Source organism: Pseudochaenichthys georgianus, chromosome 23, assembly GCF_902827115.2.
Source record: "Pseudochaenichthys georgianus chromosome 23, fPseGeo1.2, whole genome shotgun sequence".
Classification (NCBI taxonomy): domain Eukaryota; kingdom Metazoa; phylum Chordata; class Actinopteri; order Perciformes; family Channichthyidae; genus Pseudochaenichthys; species Pseudochaenichthys georgianus.
Window position 1 is genome coordinate 10426375 of NC_047525.1, and position 20738 is coordinate 10447112.

General features: G+C 42.6%; 2 protein-coding genes and 1 pseudogene across 4 annotated transcripts in view; 2 read left to right on the plus strand and 1 right to left on the minus strand.

Annotated features, from left to right (window-relative positions):
• Positions 1-13940, minus strand: part of bltp3b (bridge-like lipid transfer protein family member 3B) — a 37789-nt gene extending 23849 nt beyond the window's left edge. For all 3 annotated transcript variants that reach the window (XM_034112378.2, XM_034112377.2, XM_034112379.2), the window contains exons 1-3: positions 13594-13940; positions 3308-3470; positions 1323-1361 (exon numbers count right to left, since the gene is read on the minus strand). In XM_034112378.2, coding sequence (XP_033968269.1) covers positions 1323-1361; positions 3308-3470; positions 13594-13637 — 246 coding nt within the window. In that variant the 5' untranslated portion in view covers positions 13638-13940. The remainder of the gene's footprint in view (positions 1-1322; positions 1362-3307; positions 3471-13593) is intronic.
• Positions 505-1299, plus strand: LOC139433007 (cerebellin-1-like; annotated as a pseudogene).
• Positions 13941-15594: 1654 nt separating the features above from the next.
• On the plus strand, positions 15595-18983 carry ckap4 (cytoskeleton associated protein 4). Its single transcript, XM_034074723.2, has 2 exons — positions 15595-16050; positions 17397-18983. The coding sequence occupies exons 1-2, from the start codon at positions 15736-15738 to the stop codon at positions 18609-18611; spliced, it is 1530 nt and encodes a 509-aa protein (XP_033930614.1). The 5' UTR covers positions 15595-15735; the 3' UTR covers positions 18612-18983.
• Positions 18984-20738: the final 1755 nt, after the last annotated feature.

Genomic DNA, 20738 nt, shown 5'->3' on the forward strand with positions numbered 1-20738 from the left:
CACGCAAGATAAAACCTTGAAGTATTTTGCCTTTATTCTCACATTGATCAAAGTCGTGACACAGCAGGCCTCTCTTCGCCGTGCGTGCCACCTTTAGGCAGTATTTGTATAATATTTCCTTGCCTTGGTTGGTGGAGTGATAACATTGTGTTCTTCAGGAGGGTGACTAACAACAAAGTGCTATTGTCATCCATTAAATATGCTGCCCACTGTGTGGTTGTGATTAAACGCTTAATCTCTTTTAAATAGTGTGGCGATAGTTTTGTGTTCCCCTGATATGTTTGTTGCAATATCTTATAAAATACATCAATACAGATTGCCAAGCCAGACATGTTGCGAAACACCAGGCGTCGGGAGTATATATATATATATGAGGACTGAGGACCAGACGCAGTAATCAGGTTTTGTGTCAACGAGTAAAAATGGAGCACATATTCCTCGTTGTTGTCGGTTTCCACAGGTCTGTGCGCTGGGAATTACAGCCACCTGGGGACCGGGGGCAGCATGGCCATCTGTCAGCCCGACACCTGCGCCTTGCTCAGCGAGGTGGCAGCCATGAGGGAGAGGCTGACAGCCGCCACAGAGACACAGAGCAGCCTCCAGCAAAACCTGGGTAACATGATGCAGCAGATGGCCACCGTCCAAGCCAACCTGCATGCCTACAAAACCCAGGCGGAGGATCTCCTAAAGATAAACCTGGCTCAGGACGAGAAGCTGAACGCGCTGGCGGACGCTTCTTCTGCAGTCACGGCAAAGATGGCTTTCACCGCCGCTCTGGGAAGCACAGCTGGTCCGGTCGAGAAGGACATGCCGCTGAAGTATCAGAGAATCCTCTCCAACATCGGCAGTGGGTACAACCCCGCCACGGGCATCTTCACCGCCATGGTCCGGGGGTTGTACTACTTCAGCTACACCATGTACAACAACAACTTCGGGCAGCCCAACTCTGTGCTGTCCCTGATGATGAACACTCAGAAGATCGTGTCCACCTGGGACACGGAAGGCGAGGACAGCCACGACAGCCACGACAGCGCCACCAACGGGGCGGTGGTGCAGCTGGAGGCCCGGAGACAGCGTGTTCGTGCAGCTCTACGCAAACAGAGTACTCTACGACGACGGCTACTACTTCAACACCTTCAGTGGCTTCCTGCTCTTCACCTTGTGATTTTTTGATGGACGATAAGTAAATTATGCAACAGGACAAGTGGCTAATTTGTCCAAATATATTGTAAAATCTTGTTTGTAAATCAAATTTTGGATGATTTGATGACAATACATGTAGAAAGAAAAAGTTTTAAATGTGTGTAGTGGTTGAAACTTACCAAAGAGATTGGGTGAGTCTTCAACTTTGTCCATGGTATCTGTGAATGAAAACAGAGTGGCTCAGCTTTTCAGCCTCAGTATTCTGACCCGTACAGCAGGCATGGGACCTTTGTGCTCTGAAAATGATAAGCTAAAATACAATTTAATGGGATGTAAAATTGAATAAATGCAACCACATTGTACAGAATTAGATCATGACAAAACAGCAGACAAGGTGCAGTAAATCGGAGATGAAGGAGAAAGAGAAATCAATGAGAGCAGACTTAGTGGCAGTTCCATTAATCCTCAGCCTCCTGATTCCTGGCCATGTCAAGTTATATAGCAGGAGAGATTAAATGCTTATGTTCACTCGCAGAGTTTTCTACAAAGCGACTCGGTCTTTGAGAAGTCATGAATCAAGAATAAGAGATTTGCTGCTGTAATTGAATTAGAGTCACATTATATTCAGCTTGCCTCTGTTGTAGAAATGCTAGGAGGTGCTCGTAGGGCTGTTAACTTACAGTAAGCCCGTCACTTTGAGACATCACTGCAGAACCATTTATATCTATGTATCTATTTATGAATCATCAATAAAGCAACTATTTATATGTGTGACTGTCTTTTTGCAGGAAGACACAAGAACTCAAAGAGGTGAGGAAGTGAGATTGAAATCTGTTCTCCTTTGTAAAATATTGCTACCAGTTTATCAGTTAACACTGCAATGCGCTTTACACTGCAGCCAGGCAGTGCCACAGGTTTCAATTTAACAGCTTCACGGTTCACTGAGAACTCTGATGCTGTGAGGATATTATAGTTCTCAACACACTGGCAATGACACGGCAAGTATGTTGAGTAGAGATATCTCACGGCAGTAGACGTTAAGAGAAAGAGAGAAAAATGACAAAATGGAGATTAAACAAAGTGACAGATTTGCAAAGGTTGAGAAAAGATTTAGGAAAGTACAGAGAACAAAAATATGAATTGGAGGAGGAAAATAAAAGGTGGAAAGTTGACAAAAAAAAGTCCCGTGACGAAGCAAATGACTGTACGCTGCGTCATTCACCGTTTCCAGGGTGTGTCGGTGTTATGCTCCCTTACATGGGAATTGGCTAAGACCACATTGGGTGCTACAGAGAGTGTGTGTGTCTGAGCGTGTGTGCGTAAAGAGTAATTAAAAGTGTACCTGACAGGTGTCAACTTGAATCGACACGTTGGCTTGATAAAAAAAAAATCAAACGCAATATGTTTTGCAATTTCCTGGGTTTATTTAATTTAGACCTGAAATAAAACTATGTTAAATCGATGTGTACATTATTTTAAAGATAAAACAAATCATATCGTTGTTCATCAGTTGTAATATTTCCCTTCGAGGGATAAAGCTTGAATGGGATGTAAAGTTTGACTGAAAAATGCCTATTTGCTTTCTGGCAGCAATTAAGATAAGACTGATGCCACATAAAGCTACCGCCGGAAGCTTAGTGGAAACACTAGAATTAGGGGGGAAACGCATACCACTTTTTTTTTCAGGTTTAAATAAAATAAACATTTCCCAAAGGGTTACTTGCCAGGCTATCTCTTATCTATCAGGCAACGAGCAAAGAAAGTTACTGCGTCTTTCCAAGAAAAATATATAAAATGTTATGTCGTGAGCTTTGGAGGTACGGGTTGGTACATTTGACCAGGGACAGGTTAGCTGTTTAGCCTAGTTTCCAGTCTCATATTTATGTAAAAGTGGCATCAATATTACATTCCCCTAGCTGAAAATTGAATTAGTTTTTTATTGTTTTGCTTTTTTTTTCAATTTAAGTTGTACTACAGTACCTATTACCCCGTTTGTTCTGGTCTCTACTGGTCATTTGTCTTCTAAATGCTCTTTACTCGTGTGTATTTGTGACACTGTATTTGTCTGCACTTCTCCTGTGATTGCTATATCACTACAAAAAAAGAAAAAGAAACAAGAAAAAAAACAGCAACAAAAAAACTCAACACATGACCGGTTCCTCACCCTGATGGCGGCCTTGTTGCACTCGACGCGGTTGATGGCGAGCCAGGTGGGCAGGTCCAGCAGGCTCTGCAGAACCTCCTCGTCCAGCTCCAGGTTGGTCATCTGGCCCTCCCCCTTCAGCGTGCTCAGGTTGATCTTGTCCGGCGACAGGTTCTTAGCAAACCTAGGAGACGCAGACGAGAAGAAGTGCAGCTTTGAGCCTGGGAATATTTATAGATACAGGCTCTTGGCAAAGTACCATGACGGGCCGGCCAAACAAACCCAAACTGTTAGACTTGGTGTTCTGGAGGGGAACAGAGAGGGGCCTGTCCAAAGCAACTCACACAAAAATGTCCAGGCAATAACTATTAATCACAGGGTAAATTATACTTAACAACAAAACCCACATCTTTTTAATAGCACACTCAAAAGGAGCCTTTCATGTAAGGTTATACATTGCTGCTACGAGACAATGACCCCAACTACAAGGAAATAACAGAAACCCCATTTTAAAAAGCATGTTTTCCTCTTTATTTAAACTGGTTTGCTAGGTTTCCATAGTTACCACATCATCTGACTATGAGAGGGGAAAGGAAGGATCAAGGTTCTTAGTTATTCAGTTTTAATAATGATACAAATTAAAAGATGCAAAGTATAGGATTTATAGAAAGCAAGAAGGAGACCGTACAGTGGTAGTCTCAGGATAGTTGCCGTCCGTCACCTCCATTCTGGAACTGGACAGAATATCTGTGTGTTCACAGAAAGTGTACTCAAGCCTCACTTAGATGATAAGGTGCTTTTTATTGATATGTATAACCTCTAATGAGTAAATGCTGTGTACACATATTGTAAAGTCTCTGTCAGATGAAAAGATATGGTGTGGAAAGTATATTAGCTATTTAGCTTAAGTAAATACCATTGAACATACAAAGACAATGTCCATGGACTTCGTGTTTTCGGCTAACAGTTTGATTATTGGTTAATAATTAGCAGAATGGGTAGATAATAAAACTCTGCAGATTGGGCGAATAGACCCTCTTCTAATGGGGGTAATATTGATTTCTCTAACTGACAAGAACCCCACAGCCTTCAATCTGTGACATGATATATATGTGTTGATATTATAATGACTGTCACAGGTGCAGCAAGAAGACCTCGCAGGGCAAACATCAAAAAGTGCTGATGTATGAAGTCACTCAGTAACTGGATACTTTTAGGGACACAAAGGGTCTGTGTTCCCTGATGGAAGACACAGCAAAGTGCATAGACACTCAGTATCTGCCGTGTGAAATACACTTTGCCCCATAAAAGCAACACTTTATGGTTCCGCTGCCCACGTTTTAAATTCCTGTTTCTTTCCATTCAACACCTTCCCCTTTCACAGTTGGATTCCTCTTTACTTCAACATGTCGGATGTCATTTATTATTCAGCAGCAGGCAGACAAACACAGCTCAGTGGAACAAGACAACAAAAACACTCCCTCACAATTTGAATATGGGCTCACGTTGGCATGCACACACTCGGGGACAGAAACACCCCGCCTGTCTCCGAGAGGTGTGTGTTGATGCTGGAGTGTCTCAGCCTTGTGAGCAGTGAAATATTCATTCCTGCTGCCGATCAAGTATCAAGCAGCTAGCTTCACATTAGCTCTCGCACTCCTTATCTGGATTCTTCCCCGGGCCACCTCTCTTCCTCTCCCCTTCTCCCAAAGTACTACATAAACCCTCTCTTATAATATGTTGTTGATCCGCTGTTTAAGGGGCTACTAAAGCTGAGTTACAATGACAGATCCTACTCATTACTGAGAACAACAAGAGTATTAAGTTCACACACCGTCATCTTTCTGCTTTCATTACTCCAGTCAGCAGGGCCGGGTTCAGCGGACCAAAGCCAGCCCATAAAAGAGATCAGAGCTAGCTACCGGCTGGAGAGGGGTCTGTCTGCCTGTCTGAGGGTATACGGACGACTCCACAGTGAAACTCCATGGCCACATTCCTCTCTGCAAAAGTTCATTTCAACCATGTGCCGTTTTCTAGGTCATGGCAATTTTCCAAAAGAGATTGGTACGGGTTATCTTTGCAGTTCAAATTGCAACGATATGAAACGAGAAGGGTGTTACGAATGCAGTTTGATAGGAAGGAATCTGTTCAGTTACTGTTGAGATATACACGTCATATGCAAAACCAGGTTGTGGGCGATAAGCTGTTGGTGGGTGATTTAACATTTGACCTCGAGACATTCGGTTTTTATTTGAAAGCTGAGGAACATACTGTGTAAAAGCTCTGAATTGTCAATGTGTTAAAGATGTCCTTTTTAAGGGCAATAGATTACAAAAGAATACTAATAAAAAAAACATGGATGTTGTGTGTAAATCCACTTAAAGTAGTGCGCAACTGTGGGATGAGTGTGCAACGTTTTACCATAGCAACAACCCACTCTTTCAATGCTGATGCCTGTGGAAAAGGAAACACTTTTCCGTGCCCTGGTGGTGCGTTTGTGGCACAGCCTGATGACATCAGTGCCAGCGAGAGAGGAGCCTGAGCAAAGAAGGCCAGAGTGACTCTAACAGAAAGCCAGCTTGTTATAGCAACCCAGACCGTAGCAACAAAAATAGAGACATGAATAAAGAGAAGGAAAAAAAAAAACACAAACACTAAATGTAAAAGAAAGAGGAGACATCCTCTGGGACTGCTCTGGGATTTAGGGGTGTGGTTTTCCAAGAAGAAGAAAAAAGGAAAGGGATGTTGGCCCATTCTTTCCTGCCAGTGCTCATTTGACCGAGCAACAGGCTTGGCTCGACAACAGAAAGGGAGGATGTGACCTTTAAATCCTTCGTTAGCACAGTGAGTGTCAACAGTAGAATAATGATAGCAAGACATGCCTGTGGTCAATGTGGCACACTCAGACAATCGAGCTAATTCAAATAAATGACACTTCCTAAAATCCTTAGCTCTTTTGTTTAACACAATGGTAGTCAACCGCCTTCATTTTTAAAAGGAACTCTCAAATGCTAGTTCATTACAAGTAATCCAATATTTCCAAATATATTTGTATTGCCAGTCAGGGATACAGCAGTGTAACAACCACCCAAGTGTGTAAACTTCTCCTAATTACCAGTTGGTGTTGTTGTTGTTGTCGTCGTCCACAACCGTTACCTTAAATTCACCTTAAATAATCTCATCCTGAGGAATCTACTGTTGACCCTTAAGGTTGATTGAAGGCAGATAACAAGAACCATTTATTACTTCCTGTAGGATCTAAATGCATTGCTTTAGTTTTTAAAAAGAGCCTAAAGCAAAGTCCAGGTGTTTTTATTGTTACATTTCCATTATTTTATTGTTACAGGTGGTGCACACAAGGTGCCTTTTGGTTGTTCTGCAGTGCCAGCAGTCTGCGCTGCTCTGATATTGAAGCCAAAGGGTTTGTTTATTTGAAAAAAACACATCACGCTCCGGTCCCTACAGAACAGTTATTAAAAAGTCACCTCCAAGTTATCATTAGGAGAGATTATATGAATTACTCTCAAGCTTACAATCAGCGAGTTGCAAAGACAAACACATGGAGAGCTGTACACAATACTCCGCCTCCGCACATGTCAACAGGCCACCTCTCGGAGGGAAGCCAGTTTACATTGGCTGGCCCCGGAGAGCTGGAACATTCATGACGGAGCAAAGCTTGGTGTGAAGGGGAAAACAGTCTGTCGCTGCAGAGGAGGACGCCAAGGCCTGCTGAGGGGACCCTGGCACACACGCACACGCACACGCACACACACAATAATAGCCTTCCCACCAGCTGTGAGCTAACGCTGGGACTAGTGGAGTTGATTTCTACGGTGCCTCATCTCACAGACGCTGCCGGATGGAAAGAGTCTCTCGCACCGCAATGGGCACTACATCTCAGAAAAGACGTGTGATATATGCGCGTAATGGATCACACGGTTTAACACTGGCATTACAATCCCTTCTGCTCAACCTCAGCTGACTCGGAGTTTAAAAGTCTTCCCTACATTTACCAGTCTCCTCTCTACTGATGACAAGTTAATGGATGCGATTCTTGTGGGATCATTTGGCGGTCATAAGAGTTCCTGAAACCAAATGAATCATCTTTCAAAATGCCGAAAGCAGCCCTGACAGATTCAAAGTGCACTATAATGCTTCACATTCAATATGAAAACCTAAAATGCAGAGGAGGTGAGCGAGGCTAAGCTCAAGCCATTGTGTTCAATCTCATACCCTCCTGAATGTACAGCTAATCTCCCGGGTCATGCACTCTTTCTATTAGAAGCTGGTCGTGATAATCTTCATTCTGTGGGGCCCGTGTACATTCTGTCTTTCAACAGCTTTGATTTATGCACATCAAGCAAATCTCCCTCGACCACATTCCTCTGGGACTGAAGATGTAGATTATACTGAGTTTGCAGGACTGTTGTGCCGTGGTCTTGTGACGTTAATAAGTAGTCATGATCAGTATGAGAAAAAGTTTTTAGAGAGTACTTGTCCATGGACAAGTGAGTTTGGCAATTTACTTGTCCGAATACATTCTTCACTTGTCCAGAATGGACAAAAATTGGGGCCACTGGAATCTTCTTCTTCGTCATCGTATTTTACACTTTCCCACGGTTTTTACAACACCGCTAACGTAAGTGAGCGGTAAGATGTTACTGCATCACACATAGGGATGGGTATCGTTTGGATTTTAACGATTCCGGTTCTGCTTTTCGATTCCGGTTATTTTCGGTTCTCGATTCCGGTTCTTTGAGAGGGTAAATAAGTCCCATGACAAACTGGGAGAAAAATATATTTATGAAAACATTAAGTCAAATCTGTATTCCTATTTACAAATCACTTCATACTGTTGAATTTCTTACGGTTATTGAATACAATTATATAAAAATAATCTCTGCATTATTTAGTTAGTTCTAAATTGTGCAGTTTAAGAATGTACAATTGGCCCAGTCTCCTCTGATGTTACACTGCAACCTGCCTGTGAGACAGAGTCCAACCACACATCTCCAACACATAGGCCTAATAATAATAATAATAATAATAATAATAAATTATTATTATCTCAAAAAGAGAGATGCTAACAAATAATCTAGGAAGTTTAACCACTTGGATTAAACCGGAGGTGACAAGTCTTGGTGTCATCCTGGACTCAGATTTGAACTTTAACGCCCATTTAAACAAAGTGACCAAAATAGCTTTCTTTCATCTCAGAAACATAGCGAAGTTAAGACCATTCATAAATCACAATGATGCAGAGAAGATAATTCATGCTTTTATATCTAGCCGACTGCAATGCACTATTCACTGGTCTCCCCAAGAAAGCTAGACTCCAGCTCATTCAAAACTCTGCAGCTAGACTACTGACGAATACCAAAAGGAGGGAACACGTTAGTCCTGTCTCAGCTACTCTACACTGGCTTCCTGTAACTTTCAGAACTGATTTGAAGGTGCTTCTCCTTACATACAAAGCTCTAAATGGACAAGGACCCAGCTACATTGCTGACTCTCTAATGAACTACACACCCGCCAGAACACTGCGATCATCAGATGCAGGTCTATTAGAGGTCACCAGAAAGAGTCATAAGAAGATCGGTGATGCAGCCTTTGTAAACCACGTTACCCAACAATATTAGGGAAGCCAATACATTAGGCATTTTTAAAAGGCAGCTTAAAACCTATCTCTTTACCAAAGCATTTTTACACTATTATACTGCACTATTCCCTGTGATTGACATTGCACTATTTCTCTATGTTTTATTCCCCATGTTTTTATTTTTAATTATTTTATCCCACTTTTTGCTCTTGCTGCTTGTTTTACACTGATTTGATGTCTTGTTTTTTACTGATGTAAAGCACTTTGAACTGCAATCCCCTGCATGAAAGGTGCTATAGAAATAAAGTTATTATTATTATTATTATATTTATAGCCTATAGGCCTAGCGCTTTTCTACAACTCAAAGCGCATACACATGTCCTGCAATACACATGCTGCAGCTGCCCAGCTAATCACTGTTTGTAAAAGTAAATAAATAGTATTTTCATTTCAATAATGTACTTTCTATACCCTGCTTCATAAACAATACTAACATGACATCCCTGTGCTCCTCCGAGTCTGGGGGTCCGGGGATGTGAGGACAGCGCGAGGACAGACAGGGAGGCTGCTTCACTTCATAAAGGAAATGGCGGTCAATATTAACGACACAGGAGCTAAAACGCTTAATAACCTTCATTACGTGTTAGAAAGAACATAAGAAAGTTTGACAACGATGAGGCTGTTAAACGGACAGCGGATCCGCTGTGTGTAGAAAGAGAGAGATAGAGAGACGCTGAGCTGCAACGTGCAGCGATCAGCTGATACGGAGCATAGAAAGAGAGAGCTGCGGTCCGCGGGGCTCCGCCTCCTGTCCTCACAACTCTTATTAATCCCGGTACCGGACAATTGTTATTTGTTCCTACTCGAAACCGAATTTTGCTTCCCAACCCTGCCACTGTGCTACACTTCCCACCCCGCTCCGCCCCGCCCCCGTCTAACTGTACAGAAAACGGCGAGATGCATTTCCTTATGAATCGACAAGCAGAACCGAAACTAACATTTCTAAACGAACAATGGCGGACACAGACAATTTGCGAATGAGTTCTGCCTTTTGTAAACTGAATTTATCAATAATTTGTCAATAAATCGGGGCGAAAAACGTCACTTGTCCACCGGACAAGTCAATTAAAAGATCTACTTGTCCGATATTGTAAATAACACGTCCCGGACGGTGGGACGTGTACTTTTTCGCACACTGGTCATGTACTCTGTAATCAGGACGGTGTGGAGAGGAAAGCCAGGGGAGGTTTCAAATCAATAATATATATATATTGAGGGCCCAAAACGCGATAAATAGGGGGAGGGGGACATATGTTTGGGTCCATAACAACAACATTAGGATGTTTGAACAAATTATGGATACACTTAAAGATGACCTGCGTAACCTTCTTTTTCCAATGTGCCTAAAAAGAAAATAGAAATCTCATCAATGCATAGAGCTAAAATAAAATAGCCATTAACAGATCAGATCGATTTATTCCTCAAGCAGAAATACCAAACATGCCAAATATATCTTGTTAAAAGTGAGGTATTGCTGCTTTTCACAACTTTATTTCTATATAGATATTGTTGGATTAACGGTTTGTTTGTCAAACATGACACGTGAGCACATCATCTTGATTTAGACTTTCAATTTGTCAAAAAGATATATCATAAAATATATTACGTTTAGATGAAGCAACAATTTAAAAAAAACATTGCCGCTTTGAATGCATTAATCAATATCAAGATTCAAGGGAAATGGAATTACGGAAAAGAGAAAGATGGATCCAGGTAGGTAAGATGGAAGAGAGTAAAACAATCGCTGCAGAGCTCCATATGGGAATGCATTATCTCTGTAGCAAGACCAAAGTTAGAGTCTTATCTTCAACACTTGGAATTAGGCTCCTGGCTCTGAATATCTCCCGGCTCCATGCTTCAGCTCTGCAGCTGAACCTGACCTTCAGACTGTGAGAAAGTAAGACAGAAATCACTCTTCAGAGGGAACAAAGAAGAGAGGATGTGAACATGTCTACCATCGTTTAGCCATTTCAACGTCAATCTATATGTGTGTGTGTAATGTGTGCAATAGGATCTTGTCTGTCTGGCTGTGGGCCAGAAGGGTCTCGTCGATAATCTAAATCTGTCTGTAATGCCCACAAACACACCGTGTCGCTCAAACCACCCCCAGAGGCTACGTCTTCATCGATACACTCATGTTAGAAAATCCAATGCATGCCAACAATTCAGCCTCGTCACTTAATATTAACAAACTCACCCTTGCACATGGGAAGTACACTCATTGCTTCCTCTAACAGTTGGTAAAAAAAACTCTGTAAAAACTGTAAAGATGGTGGTCGGGTGACAAAGTATTAAAACTGGCGTGCGTCTTCTGTAGAAGTTGAGCGTGGAGGCTGAGCTGACATGTTGACACAACATAACCTGTAGCTGTGTAAGCACACCTACCCTGTGTGAATAATGGAGCTCAGCAGGGTTCACTATTCCTGGCTGGTGCTGACCAAGCAGCAACTGAGCAGGTGTGGTTCGGATTCTTTGTGTTAGTGTTGTATAGTACACTTATCCACCCATAGTGTAGCATCTACAGTGGATGGTGGCCTGCACGCCCTCAGTTTGGAGAAGCAGACAGAAACTGGCACGGAAGCAAAGCAATGTACTGCTGAGGATGGGATCAGAAGAAAGATATGGTTTCACCACCAAAAAAAGGCTTCCTTCTTTTCCAAACTGGGTGCATGCTAACCGCCATTTACTGTAGGTAATAATACACTATATAAATAACAACCTCATACAAGCTTGCTTCGATAAAAAACTGAACTAAACCTGTAACCCATCCTCAAGCTGAATAATTCAAGCGTGTATTGTACTCGCACTATATTTGCACCCATACAGTAAAAGAGGACATAAGCTGATGCTGATTTGGCATTCTGACATCAACACTTTTACCGTGACATCATCCCACCTGAGAGGCGCAGGATTGGCTGACTGTCAGACAGGCGAGCGTCCTCTCAGTGCCAGAGCAGTGAGGCCAGGATGAAGCAGATCAGATGGCGAGCCCAAAGAAAGATGACGTCACATATCACTACTCTCTCAGTCACTTTCTGTCAATGCAGCTGAGGGCATGCACAGTCATGTGTACACACACACACACACACACACACACACACACACACACACACACACACACACACACACACACACACACACACACACACACACACACACACCACACACACACACACACACACACACACACACACACACACACACACACACACACACACACACACACACACACACACACACACACACACACACACACACACACACACACACACACACACACACACACACACACACACACACACACACACACACACACACACACACACACACACACACACACACACACACACACACTTTATAGAACAAGGACAATGAAGGGCAGGCCACTTACAGGCTGTGTGTTGCAGACACATGGCATTGTGTGAAGGACAAAGCAACCCTTTAAACCATTATGGTATGGACCGTTAAAAGGACTAATTCATCACACCTCATCACAAAGACTTCTCTCAACAACCACATCATCGTGGTGCTTTTTCTTTCCAAGAATAGAAGCCAGTCCACCTGCATACCAATGAGGCTATGATGGATTTAGTCATCTGTAAGCTGCAATATAGATGTGACAGCTCTCATTTCTTATATTCCATGTAAAAGTTGTCCACCTAAAGTTTAGTATACTCCCAAAATTATCCTTTTCAATACACTGTTCTGTCTGAAGGTGCTCTGTTGTAGGTCAGTAGCATCTCTGTAGCTTTATCTCTGGAAGAAAACCAGGAAGTACTCTATTGAAAGTCCCTTGGGGGACAGTGGAAAACAATAAATAATGCATGGGACCGGTACAAGCTGAATGCTGCCTATAAAAGCTAGACATTAAAAAATAAATATATGGGGCCTTACGTAGCCAGTGGTAGCGCCATTAAAAACAGATCCAGAACCACTGTTAGGTTCATCAATCAGTACATTATTACTATTATTTCATACACGAAAGACGCCTCAAAAAGCTGTCAAATGTTGGATTAAGGAGGCAGTACAGCAGTGTCCCTCTAAATGATCTTGTGTTGGGTTCTGAGGCTCCATGTAAAGTATGTAAAGAGGTGTAAGAGCAGATAAGCAGGGTTTAAAGCCGTGTGAACAAACCTTCACCTTGCACTACACAGTACATGTCACTGCCTTCTCATTTACCCAATGAGTTCTGTCAAATTCGAGTCTAATTACATCATTAGTATGTGATTTATTTTTCAACCAGATTGGGTATTAGAAACCACGAAGTTGTATGATAAACTGCCTTTAGGACTTCGGCTGAGATTGTTTGTTTTAAACAATCTGACTCGAACACTGGACTGGTTCAACCCGCTAAAGCAAACGGTGAGGGATTAGCTCCTTACTAGCTAACCCCAGTGTTAGCTAGTTAGCTTCAGTTAGCCACGTCTCAGGTCAGTGAGGGTTACGTGGGATGAAAATGAAACTGACAGTCTGACAGATAGCAGGAATGCAGGGTAATTTATTAAAATGCAAGAGGAAATGTATCAATTCATGTTCAGAAAAGGTTACATTTTGTTTGTGACTTTTTGGTGTTAGCTAGCTATCGTCAGTCTGACAGTTGACTAGGGTGTCTCACGGTCTCTGTCTGTTAACCCCGCTGCGCACTGACCTGGAGAGATGCTTCAGGATCTGCTTCTTGATGAGTCCAGCCATGGCTTCACAATACCGATATCCAAGCTAGCTCCCTGCTAGCTTCTCCCTCTCGAGTTATAAACACAAACGGTTCAAATTATCACCCCCGTGTCAGTCTTCATTTTAACGGTGTTCCCGCTGTTCTCAGAGAGATGAGGGAGTTTGGGTGGAAAGACGGCATCTCAGACGTCCGAGTGACAGCCGGGCTCATGGACAAAGAATATCGAGTTAGGCCATGTCGTGATGATCCACTGATAAAGCTCCGAAACGGTCCGGATATCTCTGCAACACACTGAACACCTGGGCTGCGCGTCGCGAGGAGCGTCTGTTGTCACGGCGTCTAGGCGGGGCGTCATGATGCGTTCAGGGTCTGCTAGGAAACACCTCCCTGAATATGTAGATAGGCGTAAACGTAGATATTTATCACAGGCTGTAGGCTACTACTGTATATAAACATCTATTTATAGTTCATTATATACACACTCGAATCATTTGAAAACTATTTTTTGACATTGTCGTGGAGGAAGTATTTACAACCTATACTTACGAATAAGACCACATCATAGAAATAGTTTGAAACACAGGCCAGCATTACAAATTACACTAAAGAAAAAGTACGCAAATAAGCGTCCATATAAACTTAAAGTGACTAAAGTAAAAGTAATCATTATGCAGAAGGGACACTTGATGTTATTTGTCTTGGTTATAAACAGTGATGCATTAGTGGGTACATACTTTTAATTCTGCAGCTGGTAAAGCTGGAGCTAATCGTAATGTGTAATGTTCTTAATCCATAAAAGTATATCATAATGTATTTTTTACGGTGTTATTGTTTCAACAGTTGGACATTGTTACATTGCCTAAATCACTTTGGGGATATGACTGCAGACGGTTGTCTGTGCTGTTTGCTTTCGCCATAAAACGCTCTTTTAGTGGCACCTAGTGTTTAAACAGAGGATGTAAATACTATTTTTTGACTGCAACTATAATGACTGGAAACAAATAACTAGATTTTTCTAATAAACCTTAGAGGAATTTGCACATGATGCAATTTTATAAAACTAATACCAAACAATTTGGCACAGTATAGCAATACAATTGGTACATTTATAATAAAGCAATTTTAAATGAACAACTAAATGACATGCACAAAACTAATATTGGTGTTCTTTTTATCATTGATATACTAAAAAAAAAAGATTCCTATGAAAAGAACATTGTGTTCATTAAATTGCCTCCACCATGACCTCCAACATGCAACAGCCACATTTATAATGAAGAAAATGTAATTGAAACTCCTTAGTCTTTTCACTTATTTGTCAGTGTAAAAAAAGGCTTTGTGTGTGTGATAATATCTGTGTGCAGAGATGTTATGGGAGTTCACAGCAGCCTGCAGATGCCACGTATGCAAGGAGGAGCGATGGGAGCAGCCCCTCCCTGCACCGCTTGCAGGAAGTTTGCATCAGTCTTCAGTGTTTTAGAAGTGTTACAGCATTCGTGGAAAAGTGTCACAGTAAAAGAAACATATAAAACACGGTTTATGTCACTTTCAGATTCAGTATATTGATGCACTTTGGAGAATGATGCACTGTTGGTGCAACTCTTTGGCTTTGGGGGTGCATCTTTTGTCTTTTACTAAATCGAGTGACATTTTTCTCACTTCTCTTACCAGTGCTTTTGCTTATTAAGATCCTGTGGAACACTTTGAAAACTTTAAAGTTGCTAAAAAACCCTCTTTAAGGAAATGTTGTTCCAGTGAGAGATGCTTCTGCAAAACTTTCATTCTTGTTTTGGGTGTGTGATAAAAAATATACTATGACTGATCTGATGTAAACATATACAACAACAACGTAAACAAGCAGTATAAGTCATTCATTGTGCTCTTGTGTTTTATTATGTCATTTAAGTAGACCCATACAGAGCCTGAGTTTTACATGGGACAGCCCCCATCCGCATACCTCAACACCAAAAGCCCCGTGGAAAGACACGACGCGCTCCCTGATACGCTGCCGGTCCTGTTAGTGGGCCTGGACTAGAAACATTCTCCATCCACGACTGCAAAAACCAGCAGCAGCCCTCACATCACACTCACACTCTCCTGAGCCAGCTCCCATCCAACATGACGGCGAAAAACCGAAACAAGAACAGCGAGAAGAGCGCCGCATCCAGCCCGGAGGATGTGCCCAAGAAAAGCCCAAAGAGCAGCAGCAGCAACGGGGTGAGTGGCCCCGCACCTCAGGGGCCACCGTCAGGGAGCTGCCTCGGCCTTTTTGCAACAATAGCGTTTTATATCGGGTTAATAGGCGCTGTAGGGTTTGCTGCTGTTTATTTACAACAAGTTGTGGAAGAAGTGCGGCAGATCAGCGTCAGACATGAGCAGAGCGCACGGCACGACGGAGAGCTGAGCGTAAAAATGGACAGTGTCGTTCAACAGGTAGGAAGAAAATGAAGTGAATCAATAAAAACCAGAATGAAATGTGTCTGAATACTTTTACACACAATGTTCACAGTATTCTTAGTAAAGTACAAAGTGTACACAATATGGGCAATGCATTGTTGTTGTTAGACATTACATAAGATGTACTGGATGTACTCACTGTTGGGGGTTGGGTAGGTTTGGTGACCAGTGATGGGTTGAGGGAACTCACTTTTTATTCAACACACGACCAATAAGTAAACAGACCTGATATTAATAAATCATTTCGAAATGTTTGTATATATTTTAGGATGTTCTTTTAGAAAAATATGCCTTTGCTGATTCTTAAGATGCAGGGAAGATAAGGATGAGTTGTGTCTAGCAGGGAAAGGGACAACCTCCTTTCTTAATGTGCAGAACAAGTCATCTCTGATCATCAATACACTTTTGCTGGAATAAAAAATGCATAAAAACAAACGTGTTCAATGTCTTCAGGTAATATAAAACATCTATCTTATACATATAATATTAATAAAGACTTTGTTAAAGACAAAGATCATAAAAGGTCCCCATGTACTTAATAAAAAACAGAACCTATATAATTGAAGCCCACTCTTGCAGTTCATTCATTCTCTCCTCACTTCCTGAATGTAAAAGTACACCGTGTATCTGTAGCCAGTGTAAATATGTTCAGTCAGCTTTTCTTTTACTCACACATGTGACAACCCACTTCAGTGGTGACTGATGACTTAACTCCGCCCATGCTCATTTACAGGTTTGACATGTTTGTTGTGTTTCCTTTGGGTCAGAGCTCATTTCACAAAAGCACTAATGGTAATTGGAGCAATGATTGCATAGTGAATATTTACATTGTGTTAAAATACACAGCCATAAGAAAAGAAAAATCTTGTGGCATCTTTTCTTAAAACTGTACGTTTTTAACCACACATTCAGGTACAAAATTAACTTCTGCGCTCATCTACATTTAATTTAAACATACACTGAATCATTGACTTTAATTAAATGTATTAAGTCAACAGATTTCACATAGCTGTATTAGGTTAGTCGAAAATAATATTAAGTTAAATAATTATTTAAAAGTATTACTTATTGCTTTCAACTAACCTAATACATGTATGTGAAATGTGTTGAGATAAAACATTTCATTAAAGTCAATCAAAAGTTGAGTTTTTCAGTGAAGACTAATACACATCATAAATATTTATTGATGTGCTATAAATGCTATAAATAGATATGCTATAAATAGGCCGTGTGTCTTAGCTAATAATGCACAAGTGTTTTGATGATAGTGTAGTATGTCAGTTGAAAACACGCACTGATGCATGTTTTCCTGTTGTCGACAGGTGGAGTCTTTGAGCAGTATTGTGGACGGGCTGGAGTCATCACTGGGCATCACACGGGTGGAGCTAGAGGGGTCAATCGCCCGGATGAAGAGGGGCGAGGTGGAGACCAGGAAGGTGGAGGATGCCCTTCAGAGGCTCCAGAACGACTTGCTCAGGGACCTTTCAGAGGGCATCAAGGAGGTGAAGGAGGCCCGAGAGATTGACTTCTCTTCCCTGGAGAAGACGGTGGAGGAGCGCCTGGCGGAGGTGAGCCAGTCCATCAAGGCCAGCGTGTCGGAGTTCACCGAAGCTCAGGACGAGACGCAGGGCCAGCTGTCCGACCTCAAGGCCCGCCTGGGGGACATGGAGGACCCCGCGCTGGTCAAACAGGAGCTCTCCGCCATCGTGGAAGCTGTGGCTGAAATCAAAGCAGCCAATGAGGCAGAAGGCATATTGGCAGACTCCTTCAGGGAGCAGGTGGGCGCCGTGAGGTCAGAGCTCCAGACTCGTAACCAGGAAGTGGCTTCACTCTCTCAGGAAGTGGAAACTGTGAGGTCAGTGGTGCAAGAGGCGGTGGGGAATCTGAGGAAGTCTCTGTCTGCTGCAGAGTCCGACGTTCAGGCTCTGAAGGACAAAAGCTCGGCGCTGGAGAGTGGCGTGGAGGAGGCCGTCGCCGCCGCCAGTCACGTGGAGAAGCAAGTGAACGCAGCGGCGGACCAGATCCTGAGAAGATCAGAAGACCTGGAAGCCAGAGTCAAAACATCAGAGGAGAGCGGAGACTCCCTGTCGGCATCGGTGTCAGACATCGCCTCCAGAGTGGAATCGCTGCTCGCCAAATGTGACACTCAAGACAGCGTGCTAGCTGCACAGGGCCAGGCTGTGGAGAAGGTCAAGAGTGGCATCGAGCAGGAGATGGAGGCACTGAAAAGCAGTCTGGGGGAGCTGCAGTCCAACATGGCTGCTGTTGGCAGTGCCCAGACCAAGCTGTCTTCGAAGGACTCCAGCCTGGGTCAGCAGGTGGAGGAGATGATGAGCAGGCTGGCTGCTCTGGAGGACAGCAGCAGCAGAAGCGTGAAGCCGGAGCAGCTGCAGGGCCTCTCCAGCATGGTGAAGGATATGGAGAGCAGAGCGGCAAAGCTAGAAGGCCACGATCAGGCTATCCAAGCCCTTCAGAAGGCTCTGAAGGAGACCACAAATACACTGGCGGGCTTATCCAAAGGCAAGAAGGGAAAGTAGGGAGTAGGCAGTCTGATATCACCACACCAAAATAAGTGGACAATGATTCCAAAGAGTGACAGAACTCCTTTTTCCTGTATTTGTGAATAATTGTTTCTGAAAATAGGTCACGATGTTGCACATTTTAGTAGAAAAGAAGCCAATGTGAGGAGTTCGGTCAGGAGGAAGCTGTACTGATGATTTGTGAATTCAAATCCACACCCATTCTGCACTGTTCATTTTTCTAATGTTTTATTTTTTTATTTTTCTGTGCCAAGGCTGTTTTGTTTTGTTTTTTTAAACCAACCAAAATGCAATAATATGCTCTTTTTGAGCACTCCTTTGTTTACTCACTACATGTTTTTTTTACAAGAATAAAAACTCTTGACTTTTCTTGGTGTGACCTTATAAAAGATTTGTTGTTTTTAATAAGCTGCCTCAACTGTATCATCATGATTAATTGTATGCGTGGGGACTGAAAATAAAGTTGAATGATATGCGTGAAGTACCAAAGGGCTGCTGAAATCTAAATATGAATCCTATCATGATTGCAATATTCAAATACGACAAATTATTCTGAGTGAACCTCTCACATGAAGCTCAATTTGTTAAGCGTTACCACCTTATCTACAATCTTTGATAAGTGTAGACTGAATATACCACACGCTCAGGTCTTTCATCTGCAGGCAGCAGGAAGAGCTGACAAGCCATTTTTCTTTTTGATGTTTCGCTCTGCCTCTCTTCCAGGTGCTCTGCAGAGAGCTGCTTCACCTGAGGCAGCAGTTGTGTTTTGCTGGAAGGCGTTTGGCCCCTAATGAACCCTTTAACGTGGAGCGCCCACCGGATTCAAGGAACTACTCCTACCACATAGTTTTGTAAAAAAAAAAAATCTCATGCCTTGGAAAACCTCATTGGAAAGATCCATAGAAAGCTGCTTTAAATGGACCCGAAATCTAACATTTTAAGAAAATGGGCTTTTTATGTGTCTGACTGCTTCTTAGCTGGGTCTATTAACTATAACCCAGTATTAGCAGGAGCCGTTTTCCTGTTGATTTCGTACTCTGCCAGCTGTAGCTTCATATTTACTGTAAAACATGAGATTGGAGTGTAGTATATTTACCAGAATAGTCCTGCAAGACATAGAATGACTTAAGAAATTACCTTATTTACTGTATGGCAAAATACTTACATTTTCAACAAAACATTTGTCTCCTAAAAACACACCGCTAGAGGAACCAAAGACAATCAAATGTATTCAGTGTAAAATGTGAGAAAACAAAACAAACCAGTTAACCTCAACCGTTAAACCACATATGGCTGGAGGGAACCAACAAAGAAAACAAACACATTTTACAACTCAAGAAATACTGATGCCACACGAGGACGAAAACAGTCGTTTGCGTTACTGTTTAGTGTCATATAGACCGTTCGGCCACACGAGGACGACCGAATACGGCACTAAACGACTGCGGAAACGATAACGGGTCCCAAGGTGGATAGAACGGCATACGCAACGCTCTGGGGGGTCCAACGGCTCCGTGTGTGCGCCCTATCCGAACATTTTCTGATAATGATGAGACAATCGACCCGCCTCTCCCCACCTCTGCTGCTCACCCCGCGTCAAAGTAAACTGCACACTGAATTCAGATTATTTATCTTTCTCTCGATATGGACCTAAACGCGAGTGAAGTCTAATCTGACAGTACGGAGACACCTCTCAAACTCCCTAAACTAGTTATGAATATGTTTATTTTTACTGTCGGCCGGGTCACTCATTACTGGATCAGATGCTGCATGAGACAGACACTGACGCTGTCCAAAGAGGGAGGAAAAAGAGAGGCTCCGTGTATTTTATTCTTATATTATATAGAGTCGTTATTCATTTGTTTTAAAGCTCAATAAAAAACAAAGAAGACCTTTGACCGGCACTTTCATAATTTTGTCGGAAGATTTAAACTTTAATACACGTTGACTGGCAAAAAACTCTGCCCACTTCCCTCGGCCCCCACCGCGGAGAACAAACAGAAGGGCAACCATGACAACCATGCTTCTTCGCTGCTTTTGTGGAGGAAGTTACAGCGCCACGTACAGGCTCCTGCATATGTACTGCAGCTTCTCCAGCGGTTGGAGCTAAACGGAGCGGTCTCG

What these genes read in the sequence shown, in the direction of transcription:
- ckap4 (XM_034074723.2), top strand. Translation starts at nt 15,736, where the DNA reads ATGACGGCGAAAAACCGAAACAAGAACAGCGAGAAGAGCGCCGCATCC. An exon ending in TGGACAGTGTCGTTCAACAG is followed by an intron (nt 16,051 to 17,396) that starts GTAGGAAGAAAA and finishes TGTTGTCGACAG; the next exon opens with GTGGAGTCTTTGAGCAGTAT.